This window comes from Caenorhabditis remanei, chromosome I (genome assembly GCF_010183535.1).
Source record: "Caenorhabditis remanei strain PX506 chromosome I, whole genome shotgun sequence".
NCBI lineage: Eukaryota > Metazoa > Nematoda > Chromadorea > Rhabditida > Rhabditidae > Caenorhabditis > Caenorhabditis remanei.
In genome coordinates, this window is record NC_071328.1 from 13,678,465 (window position 1) to 13,696,652 (window position 18,188).

At 38.3% G+C, this 18,188-nt stretch overlaps 5 protein-coding genes across 5 annotated transcripts; 3 read left to right on the forward strand and 2 right to left on the reverse strand.

Moving 5' to 3' along the window:
* Window positions 1–5,559: 5,559 nt before the first annotated feature.
* GCK72_003026 (uncharacterized protein) lies at window positions 5,560–6,054 on the forward strand (the record flags this gene model as incomplete). The annotated part of the gene is made up of 1 exon (XM_053723766.1): window positions 5,560–6,054. The coding sequence occupies one exon, from the start codon at window positions 5,560–5,562 to the stop codon at window positions 6,052–6,054; it is 495 nt and encodes a 164-aa protein (XP_053592411.1).
* Window positions 6,055–6,437: 383 nt separating this feature from the next.
* On the forward strand, window positions 6,438–6,641 carry GCK72_003027 (uncharacterized protein; the record flags this gene model as incomplete). Its single annotated transcript, XM_053723767.1, has 1 exon — window positions 6,438–6,641. One exon carries the CDS (start codon window positions 6,438–6,440, stop codon window positions 6,639–6,641), a length of 204 nt encoding a protein of 67 aa, XP_053592412.1.
* A 641-nt stretch (window positions 6,642–7,282) lies between these two features.
* On the forward strand, window positions 7,283–8,279 carry GCK72_003028 (uncharacterized protein; the record flags this gene model as incomplete). Its single annotated transcript, XM_053723768.1, has 2 exons — window positions 7,283–7,359; window positions 7,409–8,279. The coding sequence occupies 2 exons, from the start codon at window positions 7,283–7,285 to the stop codon at window positions 8,277–8,279; spliced, it is 948 nt and encodes a 315-aa protein (XP_053592413.1).
* Window positions 8,280–9,634: 1,355 nt separating this feature from the next.
* On the reverse strand, window positions 9,635–10,631 carry GCK72_003029 (uncharacterized protein; the record flags this gene model as incomplete). The annotated part of the gene is made up of 2 exons (XM_003091787.2): window positions 9,635–10,505; window positions 10,555–10,631. 2 exons carry the CDS (start codon window positions 10,629–10,631, stop codon window positions 9,635–9,637), a joined length of 948 nt encoding a protein of 315 aa, XP_003091835.2.
* Window positions 10,632–11,964: 1,333 nt separating this feature from the next.
* GCK72_003030 (uncharacterized protein) lies at window positions 11,965–12,459 on the reverse strand (the record flags this gene model as incomplete). The annotated part of the gene is made up of 1 exon (XM_003092439.2): window positions 11,965–12,459. One exon carries the CDS (start codon window positions 12,457–12,459, stop codon window positions 11,965–11,967), a length of 495 nt encoding a protein of 164 aa, XP_003092487.2.
* Between the last annotated feature and the right edge of the window lie 5,729 nt (window positions 12,460–18,188).

An 18,188-nucleotide genomic window follows, 5' to 3' on the forward strand; every position in this document is an offset into this window, starting at 1 on the left:
TGAGAGCCCTGCCAGATTATGTCAACTCTAAAAAGGTGCACCCACTCGTTATCGAGTCGATCAATAAAGACAAACACCGAGAAGAAATGGATAAATATCTCGCCAAGTCACATTACTTGACAGCCATTTCTGTAAGTACCAAACTGATTGAACTGATCGAAACTGAACTGACCCAACATGGTCAACCAGCCAGCTCATTCGACGAAAGTGTCCACGATGCCAACTCGGCAGTCGAACAATTGGGCTTACTCGAGATCGACCCAGAAACGGGAGACCTGATCAAGGTGGAGGGGCCCTTCATTGACGACGTCATCCAACAGCTAATTAATGAGCTAGAGGGGACAAGTCTGCTCGCCAAGTCATTGGAGGACGCTGGTGAAAATAAAGATGGTGATGCTAAAGACCTGACGCCACTCGCAAGAACCGAGAATGAGCAACGGCATCTACCAGAAGAAGAGGCGGCAACCCACTTGGAGGACTCTAACTTGGAAGATAAGCTGAAAGACTTGAAAACCGAAATGGAGAAAGTCAAGTTAGAGATCCAAGAAAAGGCTGCCGAAGAAAAAAGACTCCGAGATGAGATTCTGAGGGTAGAGGCAAAGATTGCGAACAGGGGCGTCGCAACACCGACCCTGATTATCTCCATTGATGAGAAAAAACCGACAGATCCACCTCTTCGCAACGATGATCACTCGCATCCCACAATACTTGAGAAGCAGAATTCGTCAGAACATCCACATGTCAGTAATGACAGAGCTCAAACGAGCCAATCCGATGAGAAAGGCAGCTCTCGCACAACAGAACTCGTACATCAGCACACTGAGAAATCAGAGATATCAGAGAGAAAAAAGGAGTTAGAACAAGAACAAGAAAGAAAACAGGCTCAACAGACGGGCTCTGAACTTGATAAAATCTACAAAACCTTGAATAAAGATGAACAGATATCTCAAGGAATCCGTCAGTACGACGATGACATCATGCCATCGGAAGACGACGACGACTATGCCATGAGATCCCTGGAGCTGGACAACCGTTATTCAGAATATGATAAGAATGACAACCCACATTTGATTCCTCCATTAAAAACTATTCCTAATCACTTGAAAAATGTCAGTTTCCACAATGTACATCGTTATCTCGTGACATTTGACGGTTCTTCAGATTTTGACATCTTCCGGAACATTTCCGTGACTATGTCATTCAGAACCCAAACATAACGAACAGTTACAAACTCTTGTTGTTAAAACAACATCTGACAGGACGAGCGAGCAAATGTCTCTACCGCCTTGAAGACACAGAAGAAGCTATTCGCCTCACTTTCAAAGAACTCGAGTCCAAATACGGACGAAAGTCTGACAAGATGACTCTGCACAATAAATTTGGCAGCATCCCATTCCACCATACAGATAGCGATCGTATGACGGACGATCTTCGAGCCCACCGAATGGTTCTGAGCGAAATGAAAGAAATAGGAATGAATATTGATGACGAAGCAGTCATCAAGCAATTCTGCACCAAACTTCCAGGCGAAATGAGAAAAAGAGTGGTCGAAAAATTCATCGCCACTAATGGAAATCTGACATTTGACATGGTTCATGCCATAGTGGTTAACGGAATCGAAGAGATCCGAATCAGAGAGTCCTACTTCGAGGACAGAGGAGTGGATTACGATTCACAGCATACGCACCTCACGAGCAAAGCGGACAACAACGTGTTCCGCAACTACTCTCAATAGCCGCCTTTCGAAGGCAGGCACGAGAGCTAAGTAACTGTTCCGCGTGCCACCCTCTGCCTTGCCACCAGAAATTGTTTCTACTAACAATTCAATATCAACGTTCTCTCCAGAAATCATAAGCTTCTGTAATCTGTTCAATTTTTCTACTCCTAATATTCTCTACTATCTCTCTATCATATGCTTTAAGCAAGATCCAAATTGGACTTATATTATCCCTAATGAATGATCAAATAAATAAAAGAGTTATAAAGACCTACTCTGAGAGAGCCAAAGAGTACAGTATCCCACAATGACATAAACTGACTATGATTCTACCGTCAACTACGTCAAGAGGCAGTAATACTTCGTCACAACACGGATGTATTTACTAGTTCTACAAGTCTTTATCACAGTCATGATACGTTCTCTTGCTCCTCCCCCGGGGAGTGTTGTCAGTTTAACGCCTCTGGATAAAACTGCCAACTTTACGGCTCGATAATTCCGGGTCACATTGATTTTCCCCGCAAAATCCCCCGAAATTATGACCCGAACTCTCACACAGTTATTCCTCTTTATTTATGATTTGCCTTTTCCCGATTTATTCCATCGAAATCGGTCAATTCTACCAATTTCTACTAAATTATTGCCGCGCCTCATTATTTAAACGGCGCGCGCATTTGTCTACAGTATCCCGTTCGTCGCGAGACTTAGATGTGCAGGCAACCCTCAGCCTTTTTAGGCCAACGCGCGTGGCCTGCCGAGTCTCCTCGCCACCGCACTTCTACTACTTTTTACGCCATGTTGCGGTCCGTTGGTGACGGATTTTCCCCCATTTTTTCCCTTATTTTTATCCCCCTTTATCTGTTCTCCTTCCCCTCGTTTTTCCCCTCTAAACCATCTACAAAACCTCTACAAAACTCCACAAAACTCTACGAAACTCTACGTAACAGGTTTTACCTGACAGGAAGGAGAACCGAAAGGTTTCCTCGCATCCCACAAGGGAACGGGGTTTTACTCCTACACATTTTGCTCCTCAACTCCTGTCGATGGCTTTTTCCCTTTCTCTTGTCCCTAATTCTTCTCTTAATAAACGGGTCAATGAGAAAATGTGTACTGTTTTGTCGTCTGCATAGCTCATCCGAAGGTTCTGCGGAACCGGGTCTCATACGGCGCATACAGGGGTCTCCCTGGGTTATGGCTGTGTCCTGGTCTTCGACTGGACCTACAGGCATTGTCAACACCTCCCTCATCCAAAGCCCAAAAATATATTCGTGGATCTCTCCCCCCTTAGTGTGTTCCTAGCTATTTCTAAGTTGCATCCCAAAATAGGATATTCAACGGATAGGATCAACTTTTATATTATAAAGAAATGCGCAAACTCAATCTCCGTCCCGCTTTCACTACTCTACACAGAATCGTTGTCTGCCAGAAAATTTCCCGACTGCTGGAAAACTGCAACTGTCATTCCGCTGCACAAGAAGGGCAGTACCCTAGATCCATCTAACTTCCGGCCCATCTCTCTTACACATCCTCTAGCCAGATTATTTGAGAGATTAATCCTGAAACCAATTAAATCAGAACTCGCTGCTCAGCTGTCCAAGAAACAGTACGGATTCCTAAGCAATAGATCATGCCCACTGGCCCACATCGATGCAACCTCTCAGTACCACCTAACCCTTTCGAAACCTAAAGCATTTATGGATGTCATTCTAATCGATTTCCGAAAAGCATTCGATTCGGTTCCTCATGATCTTCTGTTATTCAAATTAATGCATTTTGGCCTTGACCCATCGCTTTGCGATTGGTTCAGATCCTTTTTGTCCAACCGCGAATCTCGAGTCAAAATAGACGACTACATTTCAGATAATAGTTTTAATAACGTCTCAGGTGTTCTTCAAGGTACTGTAACGGGTCCATTCCTGTTCTTGATTTATATCAATGATCTGATTCAGTCCCTTCCTTCAGATGTGTATTCCATTGCATTTGCTGATGATCTTAAGATCTACAGCGAAAACCCCGCCAGTCTCCAGGAAACACTCAACGTTATCTCCGACTGGTGCGATCAGTGGAAACTTCAACTAGCGGAAAATAAAACAGTTGTCTTGCACCTTGGTGTAAGCAACCCCCATAAAGATTATTTCATTGGGAACGCTAAACTAGCGTCTGCCAATGCTGCCAGAGATCTTGGTCTTCTTGTCGATTGTGATTTAAAATTTGAAGCTCACATTGCAAAAATAGTAAACAACGCTAAATTTAATTGCAGAAGAATATTGAATAGCTTCCGTTCAAACAATATAAAGTTCTACTTCAAGCTCTTTAATTCCTTTATTCGTCCAACACTCGAATACGCTTGTGAACTATTCCACCCTTCAAACTCGCTCAGTACAACTCAACTTGAATCTCCCCTCCGTTTCTTCTCTCGTAAAGTATTCCACAGATGTAACATATCCTTCCAACCCACCTCATCCAATGCTCACCTTTCCCCTTATGAACGACGCTTAGCAATCTCCTCCCAAATGTCCATGTACCATAGACGCATCATTTTAATTCTCAAAACTTACTTTAAAATTGTAACCCACCAGTGTCATTTCCCCAATCTTGCCTTATATATAAAACCCGCGCTATCCCCCCGGTTCCCATATAGAATAGTACTTTGCGGTAAGAAAAACAATTCATTCCTTCATAAACACTTTTCGACCTGGGATAAAATCGTACCCTCCTTCCCTAAAACCGTAACCGAACAAACTTTTGCGTCTCGACTCCGCCAGCTTCCATTACAGACCATTTTTTTTTTAAAATTTGAGCGCTGGACTCTTTGCGGGTCCTATAGTTCATCTTACATATTTATTCACCCCTTCTTGTTGTATGTTCTTATAGCTTTCGCCCATTTCTTTTTTTTTCTCTCTTTCGCACAACAAAAGATGAATAAATTATTATTAAAGATCCACTTCCACTCACACCAACACATCAACATCAGGAAGCTCGGTCACTGAGAGTTATTTATAAGAATTCTATTATAAACACTTTTTGTTTCAGGATTTTCATAGCCGCTCGCTTAGACACTTTGTCTAAGGCTCTGAGCACCCCAACATGAAAGCATCACATTTTTCCCTCTCTCCTGAAAATAGAATCTGAGATTGAAAGAGTATCCGCGTTTCGTGGTGATACCTAAGATGTCTATGGGAGAAAGAACGAATCGATCGCGCACACAGTCGATCCTTTTTTCCCATAGGCTTGTTGTGGTCTTGCCACGAAACGCAGGCACTCCTCCCATCCTAGATTTTATTTACACATCTCAATACTCTCTTTCTCCTCATACTCATTTCACCGTCTTCTATCTGTCCCCCAATGCCTCCCTTTCCTCTCCTCCGTCTTCCTCGATTGGTCCTATGCGAAGTATTCAGATTATTGAATATCGAAGAGAAGTGAGTTAACCTCATTAACCTGACTTTGCTAATTAATTATCTATTTCCAGAATCAAACTCTCTATCTGCTCCAAGAAAATCTCCACTCAAATCAATAATGCTCGTTTGTACTCTCAAAAAGTTCTAGTCAATCTGGACATGATCAACCAAGAAATCAGAGTTCACTCTGAAAATGACGAAGAGGCATTTAAAGTCTTCATTGATCTAGATATCCGGAAAAGAAATTATTCAAAGCAACAATTTTCTATTGCATGTCGTACTGTAAAAGTTATGTCTACCCGAAAAAAATTCAAAATGTACTGGAAGAATTATCAAGAAGGATTTTTATCTGTTATTCGGCATCTATTGAAGATGTTTTAATGCAAGGTTTCAACTAGTTTTAATTGTCATGGTAGTGATATATTTCAACCAACAATTTCAATGTTGTTCGATCAACAACTGGAATTCGAAACGCTCTGTATTCACTTCAAGGGATCAAAGGATGAAAAGTTGTTGTGGAACCAAATATCCAGTAATTTGCGACTGGTTGAGTGTCTCATCATCTCGTCTAGTTTTGATAATGATTTCACACCAGTTTTCACTTCATGGCCACAAGAAATTATGATCGTGCGTTCCGCTTGGTTCACTCTGAAGTCTCTCTTGGCGTGTGCTTCTTTTATAATTACACTTTACAATTCTCATCTGGAAAACAAGGATATGGATAAGATACTCAGAGAATGGAAAGCTGGAGAGTTACCGAATCTTAAAAGTCTGACGATTACCAGCTTGGAATTCACAGATGATGGAGAACAAACTTTGGGAATGAATCTGAGCGAATTAAACGGAATGGTTCTCAAAACTGATGATGGATTAAAAATGGCAACTATTGAACTTGGCCCCCATCGTATTGAAATGTCTGTGACTTCATTTGAATGAATTTAACTTCATGTAAAGATCGTCTATATCGAAAAAAAGAAAACAGGGGCGTCTTATCATCTTTCTTCCCATTTCTAATGTTTTTCTGATTTTTCACACCGTTTGTTACCTTTATTATTTTTCTTTGTGTAATGAAAGATCGAACTGTTCCCAAGTTTGAGGTTCTTCTACCACTCACACCAACACATTGACATCAGAGCATTCTATTATAACCAGTTTTATACAATTTAGTTAATTCTCTTTAAAAGTCGGTAGCAAACACTGCGAGGTATCTATTCTAGAATTCATTCACTGACTAGAAGAACTATTTTTTTACCATCTCATCTGTTCCTGATATTGATTTCACACCAGTTTTCACTTCATGGCCACAGCAAGTTAATATCATGAATTCCGCTTGGTTCACTCTGGAATCTCTTTTGACGTGTCCATGCACTACAATCACACTCTGGAATTCAGACCTGGAAAACAAGGATTTGGATGAGATCTATAGAAAATGGAGAGCTGGAGAGTTGCCAAATCTGAAATATCTGAGTATCCTCAGCCTGAACTTCACAGATGATGGAGATCATGTTTTGGGAATGGATTGAAGCGAATTAGACGAAATGGTTATCCAAACTAAAAATGGATCGAAGACGGCAACTATTGAACTTGGCCCCAATTGTATCGAAATGTCTGTGACTTTATTTGAATAAACACTGCATTACATACTAAACTAAAATTTCTATAATAAACACTGTTATTCAATTTTGTTAGCTCTTTGAAGATCAGTGCTGCGAGCACAGAAGTAAGTGAAATGTCTTTCGGCAGTATAAAATTTAATACAAAATTAATTAACTGTATTGAAATTTTAATTGCCCTTGAAGCAGTGAAAAAAGTCTCCACTGCCGATTTCCGTGTGACACCAACACATCAACATCAAGGACTCTGTCACTGAAAGTTCTTTATAAGACCTTCCTATGGTAGAATTGCCTCTGGGATTGGAGGAGTGCCTGCGTTTCGTGGCGAGACCTTAGATCTCTATGGGAAAAATAACGAATCGATCGACCCTAGTGCTACCACTGCGCACACAGTCGCTCCGTCATTTTTCCCATAGACATCTGTGGTCTCGCCACGAAACGCAGACACTCCTCCAATCTCATGTTCTATTTACATACTCAGTCTCCTCAGTCTCAGTCTCATTACTCCCTTTCTCCTCATACTCATTTCATCGTCTTCTCTCTCTGCCCCAATGCCTCCCTTTCCTCTCCTCCGTCTTCCTCGATTGGTCATGTGCAAAGTATTCAGATCATTGAATATCGAAGAGAAGTGAGTTAACCTCACATACCTGACTTTGCTAATTATTCTCTATTTCCAGAATCAAACTCTTTATCTGCTCCAAGAAAATCTCTTTTCAAATCAATGATGATCGTATGTACTCTCAAAAAGTTAAAGTCAATCTGGACATCTCAAAACAAGAAATCAGAGTTCACTCTGAAAATGACGAAGATGCATTTAAAGTCTCTATTCATCTTGATATCGGGAAAAGACACCATTCAAATACTCAACAATGTTCTATCGCATGTTGTATTGTAAGAGTTATGTCTACCCGAAAAAAATTCAAAACATTCTGGAAGACTTATTCGGAAGGATTTCAATCTATTATTCAACATCTATTGAAGATGTTTCAATGCAAGGTTTCAACTAATTTTAATTGTCATGGTAGTGATTCATTTCAACCAACAATTTCAATGTTGTTTGATCTACAACTGGAATTCGAAACGCTCTCTATTCACTTTAAAGGATCAAAGGATGAAAAGTTGTTGTGGAACCAGATATCAAGTAATTTGGGGCTTATTGAGTATCTTACCATCTCATCTGTTCCTAATATTAATTTCACACCAGTTTTCACTTCATGGCCACAGCAAATTAATATCATGGATTCCGCTTGGTTTACTCTAGAATCTCTTTTGACGTGTCCATGCTCTACAATCACACTCTGGAATTCTGAACTGGAAAACAAGGACTTGGATGAGATCTTTAGAAAATGGAGAGCTGGAGAGTTGCCAAATCTAAAATATCTGAGGATCCTCAGCCTGAACTTCACAAATAATGGAGGTCATGTTTTGGGAAGGAATTTGAGGGAGTTAGATGGAATGATTATCCAAACTGATGATGGATCAAAGAAGGCAACTATTGAACTTCGCCTCCTCTATATGATCGGAATTAATGTTATTCCATTTGAATAAACTTAATGCATTTTTCCTCTTTTCAAAAAATAATATATTCCGAAAGAATTTAATTGTCTCGAATCTACATTAATCTTCAATACTTATCATTCACCTGATTTTCACATTTCTGACCATCTCATTAAAACAAAATGCCTTATCATCTTTTCTTTCCATTTCTAATATCTTTATAATTTTTCACACCTTTTACTGTTTTTGTTGATTATCTTCATTTAATAAAAATTTTAATTGTTCTCAAGTTTTAGGTTCTGCTTTCACTCACACCAAGTTTTAGGTTCTGCTTTCACTCACACCATCTTTGTCATTTTCAGAGCGAACTGTGATTTTTCGTTTTAAACAGTCAAGATGGACTTTAACTTTTTGAGAGTACAAACGAACTAGTTTGGTTGGGTTAATAAGATTAACTCACTTTTCTCTGATATTCAACGATTTGAATACTTCGAACAAGATCAATCGAGGAAGACGGAGGAGGGGAAATGGGGAAGACATTGAGGCAGAGATAGACGAATTTTAAAATTTTAATTGTTCTCAAGTTTTAGGTTCTGCTTTCACTCACACCAACACATCAACATCAGGAAACTCGTCACTGAGAGTTCTTTATAAGACCTTCCTATGGTAGAATTGCCTCTGGGATTGGAGGAGTGTCTGCGATTCGTTGCGAGACCACAATTAGTAGTATGGGAAAAATAACTGATTGATTGACGCCAGTCGTACCATTGCGCACACAGTCGCTCCGTCATTTTTCCCATAGACATCTGAGGTCTCGCCACAAAACGCAGGCACTCCTCCAATCCCAGATTCTATTTACACATCTCATTACTCCCTTTCTTCTCATACTCATTTCATTATCGTCTATCTCTGCCTCAATGTCTTCCCCATTTCCCCTCCTCCGTCTTCCTCGATTGATCTTGTTCGAAGTATTCAAATCGTTGAATATCAGAGAAAAGTGAGTTAATCTTATTAACCCAACCAAACTAGTTCGTTTGTACTCTCAAAAAGTTAAAGTCCATCTTGACTGTTTAAAACGAAAAATCACAGTTCGCTCTGAAAATGACAAAGATGGTGTGAGTGAAAGCAGAACCTAAAACTTGGTGTGAGTGAAAGCAGAACCTAAAACTTGAGAACAATTAAAATTTTTATTAAATGAAGATAATCAACAAAAACAGTAAAAGGTGTGAAAAATTATAAAGATATTAGAAATGGAAAGAAAAGATGATAAGGCATTTTGTTTTAATGAGATGGTCAGAAATGTGAAAATCAGGTGAATGATAAGTATTGAAGATTAATGTAGATTCGAGACAATTAAATTCTTTCGGAATATATTATTTTTTGAAAAGAGGAAAAATGCATTAAGTTTATTCAAATGGAATAACATTAATTCCGATCATATAGAGAAGGCGAAGTTCAATAGTTGCCTTCTTTGATCCATCATCAGTTTGGATAATCATTCCATCTAACTCCCACAAATTCCTTCCCAAAACATGATCTCCATTATTTGTGAAGTTCAGGCTGAGGATCCTCAGATATTTTAGATTTGGCAACTCTCCAGCTCTCCATTTTCTAAAGATCTCATCCAAATCCTTGTTTTCCAGTTCAGAATTCCAGAGTGTGATTGTAGAGCATGGACACGTCAAAAGAGATTCTAGAGTAAACCAAGCGGAATCCATGATATTAATTTGCTGTGGCCATGAAGTGAAAACTGGTGTGAAATTAATATTAGGAACAGATGAGATGGTAAGATACTCAATAAGCCCCAAATTACTTGATATCTGGTTCCACAACAACTTTTCATCCTTTGATCCTTTAAAGTGAATAAAGAGCGTTTCGAATTCCAGTTGTAGATCAAACAACATTGAAATTGTTGGTTGAAATGAATCACTACCATGACAATTAAAATTAGTTGAAACCTTGCATTGAAACATCTTCAATAGATGTTGAATAATAGATTGAAATCCTTCCGAATAAGTCTTCCAGAATGTTTTGAATTTTTTTCGGGTAGACATAACTCTTACAATACAACATGCGATAGAACATTGTTGAGTATTTGAATGGTGTCTTTTCCCGATATCAAGATGAATAGAGACTTTAAATGCATCTTCGTCATTTTCAGAGTGAACTCTGATTTCTTGTTTTGAGATATCCAGATTGACTTTAACTTTTTGAGAGTACATACGATCATCATTGATTTGAAAAGAGATTTTCTTGGAGCAGATAAAGAGTTTGATTCTGGAAATAGAGAATAATTAGCAAAGTCAGGTATGTGAGGTTAACTCACTTCTCTTCGATATTCAATGATCTGAATACTTTGCACATGACCAATCGAGGAAGACGGAGGAGAGGAAAGGGAGGCATTGGGGCAGAGAGAGAAGACGATGAAATGAGTATGAGGAGAAAGGGAGTAATGAGACTGAGACTGAGGAGACTGAGTATGTAAATAGAACATGAGATTGGAGGAGTGTCTGCGTTTCGTGGCGAGACCACAGATGTCTATGGGAAAAATGACGGAGCGACTGTGTGCGCAGTGGTAGCACTAGGGTCGATCGATTCGTTATTTTTCCCATAGAGATCTAAGGTCTCGCCACGAAACGCAGGCACTCCTCCAATCCCAGAGGCAATTCTACCATAGGAAGGTCTTATAAAGAACTTTCAGTGACAGAGTCCTTGATGTTGATGTGTTGGTGTCACACGGAAATCGGCAGTGGAGACTTTTTTCACTGCTTCAAGGGCAATTAAAATTTCAATACAGTTAATTAATTTTGTATTAAATTTTATACTGCCGAAAGACATTTCACTTACTTCTGTGCTCGCAGCACTGATCTTCAAAGAGCTAACAAAATTGAATAACAGTGTTTATTATAGAAATTTTAGTTTAGTATGTAATGCAGTGTTTATTCAAATAAAGTCACAGACATTTCGATACAATTGGGGCCAAGTTCAATAGTTGCCGTCTTCGATCCATTTTTAGTTTGGATAACCATTTCGTCTAATTTGCTCCAATCCATTCCCAAGATCTGTTCTCCATCATCTGTGAAGCTCAGGCTATGGATCTTCAGATATTTCAGATTTTGTAACGCTCCAGCCATGAAATGAGTATGAGGAGAAAAGGGGTAATGAGATGTGTAAATAGAATCTGTCTTGGACAATTTTTTTACTCGTTTAAAGCGGACGCCTGTCAGCGGCCGATCCAACACAAGAACTACATTGAAAGGCATGATGCTTTCAGTTTAGAGTGCTCAGAGCCTTAGACGAAGTGTCTAACTGATTGCTGTTAGAATCCTGAAGCTACTTCCCAGTTTCGGTTGCCTGCTTAGTTGAATGATGGATGATTAGGAGCAAATGCAAGGTCAAGAGAGAGTCCAGAGGGAGCCTCGAGGAGTTTAGATACTTCGCACTTTTTGTTACTGATTTTTAAAAAGAGTTAGCTAAATAATTGAACATACATGTTTATAATAGAATTTTTATAGAAAACTCTCATTGATCCTGCCGGGTGTTAGTGTGATTGGAAAAAGAACCTCAAACTTGGGAACAATTAGAGTTTTATTGAATGAAGATAGATAGTACAAGAAACAAAAGGTGTAAAAAACCATAAAGGCATTAGAAATGGGAAAAAGATTATAAGGTTCATATTTTTTTTGATATTCTCTAGATATAAATGATTTTTCGAAAAGGAAACATTAAGTTTTGTCTATTCAAAAGTCACAGACATATCAATCCAGTGTTTGCCAAGGTCAATAGTTGCCGTCTTTGATCCATCATCAGTTTTGATAATCATTCCGTCTAATTCCATTGGATTCATTCCAAAAATTTGTTCTCCATTGTCATTGAAGTTAACACTTATAATCCCCAGACGTTTCAGATTTGGTAACCCTCCAGCTATCCATTTTCTGAGTATCTTATCTATATGCATGTTTAACATATAAGACTTATTGAGTGTAATGTTAGTGCAAGTGCACGCCAAAAGAGATCTCACAGTGAACCAATCATAACCCAAAAAACTAATTTCTTGTGGCCAGGAGGTAAATTTTGGCTTGAAACCAGGATCATCAATAGACAAGATTCTAAGATCCTCAATCAGTCCCATATTAGTGGATAACATCTTGTTACAAAACAATTTTTCATCCTTGGATCCTTTATATCGAATATAGAGCGTCTTGAATTCCACTTGCAGATCAAACAACATTGAAATAGTTGGTTGAAATAATTCACTATCAAAACAACCTTCACTAGTTGAAATTTTGCATTGAAACATCTTCAATAGATGTCGAATAACACATAGAAATCCTTCTTGAAGATTTGTCCGGAATGTTCTGATTCTTAATCGCATAGACCTAACTCTTACATTACAACATTTGATAGAAAGTTGTTCAGTATTTGAATTGTGATTTTCCCAGAAATCTAGATGAAAAGAGACTAGAAATGTATCTTTTCCGTTTTCAGAGCGGACTCTGATTTTTTCGTTTAACATATCCAGATCGACTATAACTTTTTGAGAGTACAAACGATTGTTATTGATTTGAGTAGAGACTTTCTTGGAGCAGAAGGAGAGTTTGATTCTGGAAGTAGAATACAACTTGTCAGGTAAGGTTAGATAGGTATACTTACTTTTCTCCGAGATTCAACGATTTGAATACCTCGCCCAGGACCAATCGAGGAAGACGGAGGAGGGGAAAGGGAGAAGACATTGAGGCAGAGATAGAAGACGATGAAATGAGTATGAGGAGAAGGGAATAATGAGATGTGTAAATCTGAGTTTGAAGGTGTGCCTGCGTTTCGTGGCGAGACCTCAGATGTCTATGCGAAAATAGCTGATCGACTGTATGCGCAATGGTAATACTGCGAGGTTTTGTGGGGGTCTATGGGAGATTATGAAGACAAAGGGAATAATGAGATGTGTAAATAGAATCTGTGAGTGGAGGAGTGACTGCGTTTCGTGGTGAGACCACAACAACTCTATGGGAAAAATGACGAATCGATCGACCCCACCACAACCGTTTCTAGGTGGTCTCTGGGAAAATGACGAAGCGACTGTGAGCGGAAGAGTAGTACTAGGGTCGATCGATCCGTTACTTTTTACATCTCCGACAATGTTGTGGTCTCGCCATTAAACACAGGCACTCCTTCAATCCCAGGCACACGGAAGCCGGAAGTGGATGCGTGTTCAGGCCCACTGGTACCAAATAAGTAATCAGATTTGAAAAAAGATTAGGTAATTCGAGCCGATATAGGTCTCGACCCGTAACTTCAGAGAGTGCCTAGTATTAGGGATCTCGTCATTACACGTGATAACAAATAACAAATTTAATTCATTTCACTTTGTTTACACCAATCAAGAAAGTGTGCTTTCTTGATTTTTCTGGGTGCCCCAAGAAATATTACAAAACTTCGATTTGTGAGTTACAAATTAAACATTTCCAAATTCCGCCTTTCTTATTCGATAATTTAGGGTTCATTTGTTTATTTTATTTCATCATAGGAAGGTAAGACTGTGTCTTGGACAATCATTCTACTCGATTGAAGGGGAAGCCTGGCAGCGGCCGACCCAACCTCAAATCGACTTTAAAATGTGTGATGACTTCCCTTTCGGGTGTTCAGAGCCAGACGAAATTTCTAACTGATTGCTGTAAAAATCCTGAAGCTACTTCCCTGCTCCGGTCACCTGCTTAGTTGAATGATGGATGGGCAGGAGCAAATGCAAGGTCAAGAGAGAGTTTGTCTTAATGTGAATTCTCTGTCTTGAAGGAAATATTGGAATAAAAACAGTTCTTCTAGTTAGTGAATGCATTCTACAATAGATACTTCGCACTTTTTGTTACTGATTTTCAAAAAAAAGTTAACTAAATAATTGAACATACATGTTTATAATAGAATTCTTATAGAAAACTCTCAATGATCGAGCTGCCTGATGTGAAGATGTGAAAAATCCGACATTAGAAATGAAGAATAAAGCCGCTCCCGTCCTCTCTTTTTTATATTTGGAGGGGCGGAGCAGAAATGGGAAAAGCAGGGGAAAGATGCATAATGAGTTTTAATATTGATTCGATTTGATTACATTCTTTCGATATAGTTTTTTGATTTTTGAAAAGAGGGAAAAGTGCATACGTTTTTGTTTATTCAAATGGAGTTACATAAATTTTGATCATATAGAGGAGGCCAAGTTCAATAGTTGCCTTCTTTGATCCATCATCAGTTTGGATGACCTTTTCGTCCAATTCGTTCAAATTCATTCCCAAAATCTGTTCTCCGTTATCTGTGACATTTGGGCTATGTAACCACAAACGTTTTAGATTCGGAAACCCTCCAGTCTTCCATTTCCTAAGTACGACATCAAAATCCTTGTTTTCCAGAAGAGACTTTTCGAGTATAATTTTACTGCAAGTACACGACAAAAGAGTTTCCAGAGTAAACCAATCAGAATTCAAAATTCTAATTTTTCGCGGCCATGAAATGAAAACTGGAATAAAAGCACGATCCAAACTGGATGAGATGCTAAGATACTCAACCAGTCCCAAATTATTGGATATCTGGTTCCACCACAGGTTTTTATCCCTTGATCCTTCAAGTCGAATATAGAGCTTCTTGAATTCCAGTTGTAGATCAAATAATTTCAAAATTATTGGTTGAAATGGATCACTACAATAAAATTTTTTTTTTTCAATAAATGGTGAATAATGGATAGAAATCCTTCTAGACAGTTGTTCCAGAATGTTTTCATTCCTTTTTGGAGATACTCAGCTCTTACAGTACAACTTGCGATAGAAATTTGTTGAATAGTTGAACTGTGACTAATCCTGGAATCTGGATGAATACCGACTTTAAATATATCCTGGTTGTTTTCAGATTGAATTTCGATTACTTGTTTGAAGCAGTCTAGATCGACTATAACTTTTTGAGAGTACAAACGATAATTATGTATTTGAGTGAAGATTTTTTTAGAACAGAAGGAGAGTTTGATTCTGGAAATTGCGAATAATTAGGTGGAACCAGATATCCAATAATTTGGGACTGGTTGAGTATCTTAGCATCTCATCCAGTTTGGATCGTGCTTTTATTCCAGTTTTCATTTCATGGCCGCGAAAAATTAGAATTTTGAATTCTGATTGGTTTACTCTGGAAACTCTTTTGTCGTGTACTTGCAGTAAAATTATACTCGAAAAGTCTCTTCTGGAAAACAAGGATTTTGATGTCGTACTTAGGAAATGGAAGACTGGAGGGTTTCCAAATCTAAAACGTTTGTGGTTACATAGCCCAAATGTCACAGATAACGGAGAACAGATTTTGGGAATGAATTTGAACGAATTGGACAGGAAGGTTATCCAAACTGATGATGGATCAAAGAAGGCAACTATTGAACTTGGCCTCCTCTATATGATCAAAATTTATGTAACTCCATTTGAATAAACAAAAACGTATGCACTTTTCCCTCTTTTCAAAAATCAAAAAACTATATCGAAAGAATGTAATCAAATCGAATCAATATTAAAACTAGTTTAGGGCTGGTTGAGTATCTCATCATCTCATCTGTTCATCATATTGATTTCACACCAGTTTTCACTTCATGGCCACAGCAAATTAGTATCATAAATTCCTATTGGTTTACTCTGAAATCTCTTTTGGCGTGCACTTGCACTACAATCACACTCTGGAATTCTGACCTGGAAAACAAGGATTTAGATGAGATCTATAGAAAATGGAGAGCTGGAGAGTTACCAAATCTAGAATATTTGTACGTTGGGAGTCACAATATTACTGGACAGACGATTTTGGGAATGAATTTGATGAACTTAGACTGGAATGTAATCCAAACTGAGGATGGATCAAAGAAGGCTACTATTAACCTCGGTTATGGATGTATTGATTTATCTTTGACTCCATTTGAATAACCATTAAATTACATATTATATTAAAAATTCTATAATAAACATTTTTATTCAAATTTGTTGTTACTCTCTTTAAAAATTAGTAGACTGCACTGCGAGGTATATATTTTAGAATTTATTAGAATAACAACTTCCATTCCAATATTCCCTCTATGGCTAAGACATAGATATATAAAAATCATCTATACCGAAAGAATTTAATTGTCTCGAATCTACATTAATCTTCAATACTTATCATTCACCTGATTTTCACATTTCTGACCATCTCATTAAAAAAAATGCCTTATCATCTTTTCTTTCCATTTCTAATATCTTTATAATTTTTCACACCTTTTACTGTTTTTGTTGATTATCTTCATTTAATGAACATTCTGGGATTGGAGGAGTGCCTGCGTTTCGTGGCGAGACCTTAGATGTCTATGGGAAAAATAACGAATAGATCGGCCCTAGTACTACCATTGCGCACACAGTCGCTTCGTCATTTTTCCCATAGACTTGTTGTGGTCTCACCACGAAACGCAGTCACTCCTCCACTCACAGATTCTATTTACACATCTCATTATTCCCTTTCTCTTCATAGCCTCCCATAGACCCCCACAAAACCTCGCAATATTACCATTGCGCACACAGTCGCTCCGTCATTTTTCCATAGGCTTGCTGTGGTCTTGCCACGAAACGCATGCACTCCTCCAATCCCATGTTTTCTTTACATACTTCAACTCCTCAATCTCATCTCATTACTCCCTTTACTCCCTTTCTCCTCATACTCAATTCATCGTCTTCTATCGCTGCCTCAATGTCTTCCCCATTTCCCCTCCTCCGTCTTCCTCGAGTGGTCCTGTTTGAGGTATTCAAGTCATTGACTATTGGAGAAAAGTGAGTTAATCTTATTAGTCTAACCAAACTAAATATTCTCTATTTCTAGAATCAAACTCTCTCTCTGCTCAAAGAAAATCTCCATTCAAATCAATAGTGCTCGTTTGTACTCTCAAAAAGTTATAGTCGTTCTGGACTGCTTAAAACGAAAAATCACAGTTCGCTCTGAAAATGACAAAGATGCTTATCGAGCCATCAAGAATCGGAAAGGATTTTCATCTTTTATTCAACATATATTGAAGATGTTTCCATGCAAGATTTCTACGAGGAAAATTTGTTATCATAGCGATTTATTTCAACCAGTAATTTCTGAGTTGCTTGATCAACAAGTGAAATTTAAGGCGCTCACTATCCTACTTACCCAAAACTTGTTGTTTGAACAGATATCCAACAATTTTGAACTTGTTGAGAATCTTAGAATCATATCCGTTGCTAACCCTGGTTTCAGACCAGTTTTCAGTTCATGGCCACAGAAGATTAGTATCAAAAGTTCTTATTGGTTTACTTTGGAGTCTCTTCTGGCGTGCACTTGTACTAGCATCACACTCGAGGAGTCTCGCCTGGAAAACAAGGATCTGGATGAGGTACACAAGAATTGGAAGGCTGGAGGATTTCCTTATCTAAAATATCTGATGATCCATAGTCTGAGGTCTACAGATAATGGAGAAAATATTTTGGGAATGTATTGGAGGGATTTAGACGGGATGACTATCCAAAATGATGATGGATCAAAGAATGCAACTATTCAACTTGGCCCCCATTGTATTGAAATGTCTGTGACTCCATTTCAATAATCAAAACTTTACTTACTTTCTCCCCTTTTCATAAGATTATTTATATCGAAATAATTTAATTGAATCGAATCTATATCAATATTTATTCTATCTCTTTTCCCGCGTTTCCCATTGAAAAAAAAGAACGGGAGCGGAAGCACCTTGTCATTTTTTCCCACTTCTAAAGTCTTTTTGATTTTTCACGCCTTTTGTTGCATTTAATATTCATCTTTATTTAATAAAAGGTCTAATTGTTTGATGTTCTTCTTCCACTCACATTGACACCAGGGAACTCTGTCACTGAGAGTTCTTTATAAGAATTCTATAATAAGCAATTTTATTCAATGAAGTTAATCCTTTTGGGATTTTTTTTAAAGTAGCAA